This window comes from Seriola dumerili, unplaced genomic scaffold (genome assembly GCF_002260705.1).
Source record: "Seriola dumerili isolate Sdu_G_001 unplaced genomic scaffold, Sdu_1.0 BDQW01000017.1, whole genome shotgun sequence".
Lineage (NCBI taxonomy): Eukaryota > Metazoa > Chordata > Actinopteri > Carangiformes > Carangidae > Seriola > Seriola dumerili.
In genome coordinates, this window is record NW_019174272.1 from 14,025,997 (window position 1) to 14,038,023 (window position 12,027).

Sequence of the window (12,027 nt, forward strand, 5' to 3'; positions counted from 1 at the left end):
AGGCTTCTCTCTGGAGCTCTAGTAACAACAGGTCAGTGAGCCAATCAGAAGAGAGGAGGCTCTGAGCCTCTCTTCTGATTGGCTGACTGTTTTCTGAGTGATCAAATAAAAATATAGCAGAAACTAAATCCTGCAAAGTTTGATTGTGGGTCCAGGTGGGCGGGGCTTGGTGACTGCTTTGTTGTGACATCACAAAGTTCCAGAAGTCCTGACGGCTGGTTTTAAGGCTCAGTTTCTGAATACAGGCTGTGTGCATTTCTCTGTGGACTGAGGCTTTGATACTTTCACTGTATTAATATAAAACCTAGACCTGATCTATAATCAAACTACACATGGACATCAACCTAAGGAGCTTTATGAAAATGTACCTTTAACTCCTACAGAGAAGCATCTTAACAATATATCTGTTATATCTTCTGCTAATTCTTGAAATGTAATGTTTCTCATGATAAAATCTTCAGGGTAAGGTGACATGTCACCGACTGTTTTCTTGACTGATAAACCTTACTGTGCTTTGTTTTCACATTTAAAGAAAAAACATTACATTTGTAGTGTTGAACGACAAGTATGTCCCAGCTGGGTTCATCACGTCTTTGTTTTGAAGTTATTTGTTGCCTTAACCCAGATAGCAAGAGTGAGAGAGAGAGAGAGAGAGAGAGGAAAGTCAGGCAGAGGGAGAGAGAGAGAGGACGAGATGGCGCAAAGGGCCACGGGTTGTTTTTTCTAACAGAAAACCTTCTTCTGAGTGAATCATGGCAAAGCGGACAGAGAATGACTGAATAACTGAACTGAACAAAGAGTTAGATTACAGAGGAGCGCACTATAGTAATACACACTGTCTGAATGAGGCTTTAGAGAGTAATGTGTGTGAGAACTGTAACATAGGTGATTCTGTTACCGATGCAAACTGTAGTAACATATTTACTTATGAATGTGTTCCCATAGGATGCTATTGAGGACAAACTTGACCCCAAGCAGTACCCATACATCTCCCAGCGACAAGTGTCTGCCAAATCCAGTGCCCCATCAAGGTGTGTAGTCTTTTAATGCATGGTGCCATGTTTCAGAGAACACCTTGCTTAAATAAATAAATCAATCAAACTTACTACTTCTTTTCCAGAAAAATACTTATCTATTTCCTTTCTTCTCATCATCCAGTGCTCGCTATGGTAACTGGCACAAGAACAGGGGCCCCACAGAGATTAAGACGGGACCCAGGATCATCGTCTTTATTATTGGAGGGATGACGTACAGCGAGATGCGTTGCATGTATGAGGTCACTCAGGCCAATGGCAAGTGGGAGGCCCTAATTGGTGAGTTGACTGGGCAGAATAAGCTGACCAGGGTTTTTTTAATTACACTAAACAAACCAAATAATGAACAAACACATAACATTACAATATCAATCAGGCTTGACAACCTAAATAAGATATTAAAGGGTGACAAGAAACCAAAACAAACAGAGGCAAAATAACTCGTATTGTTTTTGCAATATATCCTTCCAGAATAAAGCTGAGCGGGGTATTTATACATGTCCGTACTGTATCGTTTTACTCACCAGGACTACTGTCCAGCCTGTTAAGACAAGACTGTCCTCTGTGGCTCCGGATGAGCTTTATCAAGTCTGAGAAAATAACACTGATGATGTCATAGTGATGTCATCAGCTTGGTCTTGGTAACAGCAAATTTAAAACATAGTCTGCATAAGACTGAAAGTCCAGATTTCAACCTTCAAACCTTTCTTTTAACAACTATGTCCCCCAACACAACTGAAATGAAATACAAAATTGGTGCATTGGCATGTCTTTATATTTTATTGTTTTCATGTGAGAAGTACAGATAACAGACCCATAACTTAAAAAACATCTCTTGCAGACTCAGCTGGAAAACGTTTGTGTGCCGCTGAGTCAACAGGGCCTGACCTCTGTGTAAAGGCATTAATCACAGTCTCTGTGAGAGCTGATATGTTGAGACTTAGAGGAAATCAATGCAGCGTCAGGAACAGGAAGGAGGAGAAAACAAATGAATCTACAAAATTATCTGCAGTTGATTCGTTCTCCAGGCAGACGTCAGACTTTATTAGATTTTTTTTCGACTTTATTTGCCTTTAGTCACAGCTGATCTCCCAGGAGATCTCTCTTATTTGGCAGCACTAGGTAACCTCTCTAAAGTCATATTTTTTGTCATAATCAATCTCATGTGTATCTTATCTAACTAACAAGGTTTCACTCGGGTTTCAGTCCTTGCTGAGCTTTCAGGCTTTTCTCCCCTGTAGGTTCCACTCACATTCTCACCCCCCCTAAGTACCTAAAGGAACTACAGCACCCAGACTTCCTGGACCCCAATGCCCCACCAGAGGGCACAGAGGAGCCTCCTGCAGAATGAAAAGACTTTTGGAAGTAAATACACAGGTCCTGATGTGTTTTGTAGACCCGTGTTCCCCCATATCAACCCACCTGCCAGTGTGTCTCACCTTTGACCTCTGACCCCTGCAGTATTTCCTGTCAGTGATTTTTACTGATGCCTAAATACTGCCTTATTGTCTGTGAAGTCACTGACTCTGGTCCTCGTGTTTCATATGTACATCTTGAAGGAACACCTCAGAGTTTTGGCACACAGTCTTGTTGGCATTAACATAAAAACACAGAAAATACACAAAGTTATAAGAGAAACATCAAAGGAGGCTGTGAGAGCAGCTCAGTGTGTGTTCTGTGTGTGGACACACAGAACACACACTTTGACTTTAGATGGCTGACATGTTGGATCAACTAGTTTTCAGGCACGCTGAATCCCTGGACCCCAGACCAAAAGAGCACCAATGTATTTTGGCCATGTGTGAAATCCATCAATCTGTATAATACAGGACATGAGAAAGATCCCCAACCCTCCTACATAGAAACAAGACACCCAGTCGTTTTGTATGTGCAGTTGCTTGCGTGTGTTTGGTGTCACTTTGCGTCCCAGATGTGGGGATAAGTCACACATGTTCTCAAGCAAATCCCAAGTTATTGTGGTGACAAACAAGCAAGTCACGTCAAGTCAAGCCAGTTTTATTTTGTATTGCGCCAATTCACAACAGAAGTTATCTCAGCGCACTTTTCAAATAGAGCAGGTCTAGACCTTCTCTTATAGTATTATTTACACCAAGAGCTGGTGACAGTGGCAAGAAAAGAGGCAGAAACCTCAAGCAGAGCTGAACACAGAAAAATGTGAATAGTCATGAACACACAGTCGAGGTCAAGTCGAGTCCTTTGTCAGTGTTAGTCAAGCAGGTCTCAAGTCCTCCACCCTGACCCCTGGGCTACTGGGGTGGTGCCTGTTCAGTAATCGATCAAGAACATGCAAAGAAACCCACCAGTAACATTTTATTGTAAGTAAATATTCTCTTTTAAAATAATAAATAAAGTTATCTATGACACACACTGTAGCAGAGAATATTGATATAATATCTAGAATTTACTTACACAGGTAAATTCAACTTAAACACACAGTCAGTAACTTCTGCCTCTAGGGCTCTCTCAGACCCGGTGATTCTACCCGTTAAAAACACTGAATAAAGCTAACCTTTGTTCTGATTGTTTCTCTGATAACTTATGAAGCAGACGTTCAGCAGGTTTTTACCAGCAGCTGAATCATCCACAGAGGTGTCCTCCTCTCCACAACAAACACACCAGGGGATTAAAACCAGTAGAAACACCCATGAAGCAGTTTGACTTTAAAACTCAGAGATTCAGCGACGCTCTTCAGTGACACAGGACAGGACGTCTCCAGCAGCTGGGAGCTGAGCTGTCTAACATTTCCTCAGCTTGTTTCTCTGATAACTTCAGATCCAGACGTCCGACGACTAAAATCCTTCATCTGGTTCAAATATAGAGCTGAAAACCACCAAGGTGTCAAAAGTGTATGTGGCTTAAAACTAGATAAAAGTCAATGATGAGCTTCTGTCAGACAAACACACTGACACATGATCATAGAGGATATGATGTCACTGATAGGCGACCAATGAAACGTTACCATGATTAAAATCACAGATTTCTCTGGTTTGAGAATTGATGGAAACATTTGTGAAAATGTAAGAACTCAACTCAAGAACACATAGAGCAAAGGTCTACATGTTTTTATAGATTTTAATATGGAAAAGTTTCAGATTATAACTTTAAAAATCCAGGCCTGACTGTGATGCTGCAACATCATTGATCAGAACACCCACAAACCACAAGGGAAGACATGTGAATTCCTAATTTAATAGGAAGTGTAGTGTGAGATGTTAGTTTTTTTTACCCAGTCAGGTTAAGAAGAAGCTTTTTTAAATCCTGAGGTTCTTTTTCCTCAAACCACAGTTCAAGACAGTGATCTATCAATCTATCGATCGATCTATCGATCGATAGATCTGTAGCTTCTGATTTTCACCTTGGTCTCAGTTCCCAGATAAACCTGTGCTGTTGTTTTGTGTTGTGTTGTGTTGTACCTTACCTCCCTTTTATTCCCTCCAGCAGAGCAGTGTTTACAGCAGTGCAGTTCACTTTTCTTGTGTGTGCAGCCACATCCTTGAGAAGACAGAAAATGACACCAACACCTCATGCTAGTTCAGGAAAATCTTCATCAATGTCTCACTGCTAATTTGCTTGTGAAGGGCTGTTTAATCTTTCAGGCTGATACAGAAGGTTTATGTCACTGACCAACCAACCATGTGTGAGAGGATCTTATAAGATAATACAGTTCTGCTGGGATTACTTTTATCCTGGTACATCTGCATTATGGTTCGGGTTAGGGTTAGGGCTTCACTATGGTTAAGATATGGTTGGCAATTATGTATGTACACACATCGGCACTGGATGTAAATCATGATACAGGGCTGATCACCTGACTGCCCAGTCCACCTCTGTGAGACTACCATGTTCCCAGAACTGCTCTCAGCAATAACCTTGGTTTCTACAGTCACATGATTTTATTACAGACAGAAATTCAACTTAAAATTAAGACCTGAACTGTAAAAAAACGCAGGTCCCCTTTAATTAAAAACACATGAATACTTTAGGCTGTTAGATTGATCTTCCTTCAAGTGTATAGATTAGTATCATGGACCTACTTCATTGTAATCATTTCATTGAAAGCTGATCAAACATCCTGTTGTGTCTTCCAGGATCGACTGAAATCTTCACCCCACCTCGCCTTCTCAAAGTCCTCAGAAACTTAGAGAAAGAAGAGCAGACCAGCTAAGAAGCTCCTGTATTGCTCCTCCCTCATCCCTCTACAGCAGCCATGACCCCCCCCCCCAGCATGACACATCAAATATACACTTGATGTTGTATCTACGCCATTCTGTTGCTGTTTCAACCCTGAAACTGTGTTTTAAATTCAGTTTGTTGATATTGATGAAAGTTTATTGGAAGAGACTAAATTTTATGGTGAATGTTAGTCAGTGTTAATTGTGGGATGACTTATGTGTGTGAATCAGTTTAAATGATTGGATGAGATTCAGGGAGAGTGTAGACTTTACTCAGACAATATTCCACTGCTTCCTGGTTATAATGGAGCAAACTCATGGATCTGACACATGCTCACTTCTACTGCAATCCTCCCCCGACCAATACACTGCTTTCTTCTTTTGTTATGTTGCTCCATGCCGGTCTGTAGTGCTTCCCACACTGTAGCAACCGTACAACACTGTACAAATAACCAGAGTCACAGTCATGTGTCTGACCTTGGAAATGCCAACGTACTCTGGCAGTATTTTTAGCTGTAGATGAAGCATTTGAAAGATAAATATACAGTATAGTCGAATAGTCTCTCGTGCATCGTCTCAATACTCTGCAGCGTTTCTGGCATTGTATTTTTGTCCTGTAGAGATTCAGTTTCCTTTTACTACTCCGTGTTTGACCATCATTTTGTCATTGGTTATTGTTGTATAGTGCTTTTCTGTAACTAGTGATCCACTGTGTATGAAGAGAGAGGTCAATATTATCACAAGTCTGTGTTTTTATGTCCACATACACCAAGAATACTTGCCACAGCATGTGTGTGTTAAGCTTCCATTAAACTCTTCATTTAGTTTTTGTTGACGTTGGCTCTCCACCCTGTAAGCTCAGAGAGAAGGCGTATTATTTACATCCATGTAATACAATAAACTGCAGGTAGTACATTGTAGTGGTGGAGTTTTATTATTTGTTTATTTATTTATTTGTTATCGACCCAAAACCATAATTTGAAAACACAATGCAAAAATCCTACACATTGTCCATTACTTGTACTTGACTTTATTAATGAATGATTGAACATCTAAGGACGGGAATGTGGTTTGATCCACAGTGTGCAGGGTCTCTGTCCTTTGTTCTCAAATTTAACACACTTAAACTTTAATGTATAAATTTAAAATTCTAAACTTGCTATAAAGAGCTTCTATCCAAAGGCAAAAAACAAATAAATACAGAAACATGAATAATATGAAATTATCAAAAGGGAAATTATGAAGGGTGGAAGTAACAAAAATGAATTGATAATAACAGAGATTGACAGTGATTAAAATGCATGTGAATTGAAAATGGATGTGTAATGAAAAATTTAAGTTTCATTGATTTAAAGTCGACTCAATTAAAACAGTCGTGATATGATGAAAACAGTCGTGTGTTTCATGTTTCTCATCATTTCATCATTTTCTCTTTCTTACATTCATCACTTAGCATTTCAGGACAGTGGCGTCAAGGATGGACATAACAAAAAACAATAAAAAAAATATGGAAATGATGGGGTGCGTACCATCAGGCTCCGTCCTCACTGCAGCAGCCTGCGTTCGATTCCAACCCTTTGTTGCCCTTTTCCTGCGTGTCATCCCCTGACTCCCCAACTTTCCTGTCTCTCTCTTCTGGGTCCATCCTGCCTTGAGGTTCAGTGTGATTAACCCGGTTACACAATACATTACAAAGATTCAGGTGTAATTCCTACTGAAGTCGCTGGAGGGAGCCTTTTCCAGCTGCTGACGGAAGCGTGGGATGATGAGGCTCTGGAAACATGTGAACTCTGCTGTGGCTATTTTTAGAGTCCCCCCTTTTCCCTCGAAAGCTGCTTTTTTTGAGAAACATGATTTTTCTGGTGAAGGAACAAACCAGTGAAGTGAGAGAAGTGCGTGTATTCTACCTGCAGTGAATACGATTCTGACTGAGGTTCAAGCAGCAACAGCTGAGATATCACATTTCCTTTCAGAATAAAGCTCTCTTTATGCCTTTAGTGTGCAGGCAGAGAAGAGCAGAAGATGTGAGTCACTTCAACACTATGGAAACCTCAGAGCAGGTGAACTCATGTCCACCTCTGCTATGTGGATATACAAGCTTATATAAGCACAACATCTTGTCAAATATAACTAGAGGGAATTCCACACTTTCAGTTTTTCCACCTCCACCCACCCGAACATCTTCAGCTACTGTTTCTAAGAGTAGTGAAGGAATGTTCATTAAGATGGATATCATTTTACATGTGCAATTGTGTGTCTGTAAGGGTCTTAAAAACCGGTGAATCAGTGAACTAACACAATGTAATGCACAGCAGATGAGTGACGAGTAGAGTCATATCATTCCCAGAGGTTCAATCATTCTCCAACACTGAGCCCTGTGTCCTATCATCTCTAATTAAATGGTGTTAATTGGTGATGTAATTACACTACAGTCTTTGTTATTACACTACACTCTTTGTAGTGTAATAACACTAGCAGCAGCAGAGAGAAAAGAAAATGTATTACCTGTGTCAATGATGTCATCAGATGATTTACAAAGCATCAAAACCTTACCTTTTCCAACATGTGTGGTGCTAACACGCCTTGGGTGCAAACATCACCACCTGCTGGAGCTGAAGCTGCTTCACAAGACACAGCCTCAAGATTAGAAACGATTGAGGATTCAGCCTCTTCTCCTCCGTGTTAATATCATGTTTCTCAAACAAGTAGTCAACTACACAAATTACGACTAACCTGAAACACTGTCGGTCTCCGGCGCCGGGGACACTGGGAGTGCAGGAGCTGTTGAAATGCAGCCGTGGCTCAGAGAATGTCAACGCTGCTTGAACACAATGGATGCTGTGGCTGCATCATCAGTCAATATGAACTCAGAGAATATTTCTTGCTGATGGGAGGTTGGTGTCTAAAGCTCCTGCAGGAAAGAAGGACGTGCAAATGTGCACATTTACTGTTTTGTTAAGTTTGCCGTCAACATTTCACCATTGTAATCTGCATATTTGCGTAACCATTTTTGAATCCCCACAGACTCGCATGGTGTCTGATATTTTCTGGGAGTAGGAGCCTGGTTTTATTCATATCTCAGAAAAATGTATCTCGCAGACAGTTTTCTGTTTTATGTGTTGATGAATTTAATGCAAGGTAATAGGCTTCACAATTCACGACTAACCTGCACTGGATGTTTTCCCCTGTAATGCATTGTTTCCCTCCTCCTTACCACCTCATCTAGAAACTGCACTTTTCACTCTGCCTCTAAAATACAATCAGTAATCAGTTATGAACATTATGGTTACTGTGAAGTAAGTAAGACAGATGTTAAGTCAACAACCTGGCTGTAATATATCTGTACTGAACATAGCAACCTGTGCCAACCAGACTGATAAATCACAAAGCAATACACTTAAGAATTGCAATTGATAAATTAATTCATAATAATTAATTCCATTTTTTTTTGCTCTATATATATATATATATATGGTAAATATTCTTATAGACAGCAAGACAAAGGTTATTCAAGCAGCAGGAAACCGTGCCTTTGTTCAGGCCTGTTTTCAGCATGTGTGTGGCATTGAAGGAACATGTCACCCAGGGCAACAGTGTGGCTCAATGATGTGTTTTCATGGAGCTCTATGGCAAAGAGGAATAAGGTCTACCAGGCTTTGGATTCATAGACGAGTCTTGTTAGTGGGACACGTTCATTGTTGGTTTGTGTTACAGAGGGAAAAAAAACTTAAATACTTACCCTTTTAAAATGCATTTTAAAAGTGCAGCAAGAATAACTCATTATCCCTTCAACAGCTGCGGTGGCTGACAAGGGCAGACGCGCTGCAACGGCCCAAAACACTTCAACCAAGAGAAACAAGCTGCAAATTCAGAAACGATGACGATTCAAAAACACGTACAACAATACAAAACAAACACAACAACGTAAATGTGCTGCAAATGAAAAAATGTGCTGCAGGAAGACAAAAGAAAGACATGAACAACAAACACGCTGCAAATATAGAAAACATGCAACAACACATGAACCTCCAAAACTAATGCAACAGAAGAGCTCCAGGCCTCCAGGGCAGCTCTAAGTGGAACACCTTCAGCACTAGTTTTAGGTTCAATCCAAGATGCCAAACCTATGACCTGACCTTTGATCTTTGACCTTGGACCAAACAAGAGTATGAGGAAAGAAATAAGAGGTGACATAAAAAGGTTTTTTGTTCTTTGTAACATTTGGTAATATATCATAAAAGAGCAACAGATAATATAAAGTGTTAGCATTAGCTTATATACAGTCTATGGGTGTTCCACTTAGAGCTCCCCCTGGAGGCCTGGAGCTCTTCTGTTGTGTCATCTCGATATGCAACGTTTTTTCTGTTGCATTAGTTTTCCAAGTTCATGTGTTTCTGTTGTTGCATCCTTTCTGTTTTCGCAGCTTGTTAACGGCCGTTGCAGCACGTTTGCCCTTGTCGTCCACCATGAACTGCTGATAGAGAATTACTGCACCAGTTAGAGAATGTACCACGTCTCAAAGAAATCAAGGTTCTCTGTTTCCCTCTCTCTACCGTCCAGGCTCCTCCCTTGTTGCTACACACCTGAACATTTTTGAAAACTCCATCAACTTCTTGTTACACCAAATATAAAACAGGTGTAGTTTAGTTTGATTAGACTTTTTATTGTGTCGACAGGAAGTCTGTTTGGGGAGTATTTGGACATACTTCACTCTATCTGCCGATAGAAAAAAAAGAACCAATACAAGAATAAGTGATTTGTTCTGAAGGATATTTTTGTGCTGAAACAGCTGTGCTAGGGAAACACACAAGAGACATTAGCAGTTACATCAGCCACAAAGGAGGTTACATAACTGTGTTTAACAAAATGCTCCAGCCTCTCACCACTTACCGTATATACAGCTCTATAAATCTGTGTACAGTCTTATCTGTAGAAGCTATATTGCTAAATTATTTTTGAACAGGTTGCATTCACAAAATGCAAAAAAACAAAAACAAACCATAATCTCATTAACACATCATTAAAACAGCAGAGTATTTCTCACCAACATATAATCCTTGATCCAGACTATTTAGTGTTGCATTACATCTTATCACTAAACTCCTACATTTCTCTAGTACTATCTCAGTGAAGTGGGATTATATCATTAGACTGCAAAAATATAACCATCATCCTACGCCGTGCGTCATGTGACATTTAAGAGGATGTTGATAAATCAGCACCACGCTCTAACAGAATCAAGGACTTTATAATCCTCATGAAGGGAGGGTTTACTGCAGGGCAGTGCGTTTTAAATATGGGGTCTGATATTTCTGATCAGATATCTGACAAATAGAGTCTATTATTATTATTATTATTACTATTATTATTATTATTAATATTAATAATAATAATAATGATATAATAACAGCAGTGAGGTGGAAATCAGATGATTGACTAAATATTAAACTATCAATGAGAAAACAAGCAGATTTTTGCATTTCTGTAGGCATGTAATGATATTTCTCTAGTTGGCTCTGTTGTATTAGTTTGGATTATGGTTATGAAAACAACAGATACTAAAACATGTCTAAGGCTTATGGAACAAGCAAATGCTTTTAAAGAAACACAACAAATAGAAGCCAGACATGTGACTTATATCTTCTACAGCAGAGTTTTGCAGGTGCTGTACTTACCAACATGCTTCTGCTCAGTTAGCTTTTTAGGTTGTCCTGAACCCAGGTTAAAAATTGATTATGAAATAAATTCATGCTGTGGATCATAGAAACAATCTGTTGGACTTTTGTTGAAACAGGGTCCAATAAATCAAAGAATAAATACAGTAAATGCTTTTAAAGGGTCACTCCAGCCAGACTTTTGCTACGTTTGCTCCTTCCATCCACACGACTCCAGAGTCTCTAAAACAGAAACTCTGCTGGACCTCTTTTAAGAAAACTCTGGGGTTGCGTTTTATTTTGGGGTGGTGTTGTAGTCTGGACGGACACAACCGAGACCTTTGGAAACGAAGATGTAGACACCCATGGTCTCTCCTGATTGGCTCTCATCAGCCTGGACCCCCAGTGGTGAATACAACATGATAATTAGTTACAGTGTTACTGACCTTGTTGTCTTTGCTAGCAGCTGTTGTTCACTTAAATTCTGTATGTTAACGATATGACTGTCTTTACTGTTCCTTGTTCAGAGGATTTTGTTTGACTAATCAACTGCAGAGAAGATAATCTGCTTCCTGTTTACCAATGGTGGATTTAGATATGGGCAACATGGGTATCTTTTCAGGTGGTAGCATGGGAGCTTGAAAAAAAAATATATATATATATATATATATATATATATTGCATTTGCGCAATCGATTTTCTATTGCTCATTTCATCATCTCATTACGTCGATGACATCATGTCACCGTGGAGCTCGGAGTAGGTGTACTTTCTAGTTTGTGCAGGGTTCTGCTTGCTGAGAAGGTCTCCTCTCTCACTCTCAGAGGTGGTGCGAGATGGTGAGGGGGTGGCGGGAGCTTGATCACAGGTCTCCTCACTGCTCCCCACTCCCACAGCTACCAAATAAACCACAGTTCATTCATAATACTGTGAATACAGGCCTGTAGTTTCATTTTTCTGGGCTGTGTGAAATCGTTAAGAGTATTGACTAGTCATGTTTGAAGTGTGCAATAATAATAATAATTACAAGGGGTAGTTCGCCCAGTGATACGCATACCCAGTGCACATGTATGGTCATGTGTCTATGTGTTTTCAGGTGTGTCAGTGTGGACGGAGATCGTTTCTGATACGGAGCTAAAACGTTTC

At 40.0% G+C, this 12,027-nt stretch overlaps 1 protein-coding gene across 2 annotated transcripts in view; it reads left to right on the forward strand.

The window, feature by feature from the left end:
* LOC111227906 (syntaxin-binding protein 1-like) overlaps nucleotides 1–6,581 on the forward strand; it is a 30,751-nt gene extending 24,170 nt beyond the window's left edge. Inside the window, exons 17-20 of one of the 2 annotated variants that reach the window (XM_022753655.1) lie at nucleotides 946–1,031; nucleotides 1,159–1,313; nucleotides 2,276–2,399; nucleotides 5,144–5,161. In XM_022753655.1, the coding sequence (XP_022609376.1) occupies nucleotides 946–1,031; nucleotides 1,159–1,313; nucleotides 2,276–2,385 (351 nt within the window). In that variant the 3' untranslated portion in view covers nucleotides 2,386–2,399; nucleotides 5,144–5,161. Of the gene's footprint in view, nucleotides 1–945; nucleotides 1,032–1,158; nucleotides 1,314–2,275; nucleotides 2,400–5,143 lie in introns of both variants that reach the window. The other variant, XM_022753664.1, reaches the window with a different exon arrangement.
* Nucleotides 6,582–12,027: the final 5,446 nt, after the last annotated feature.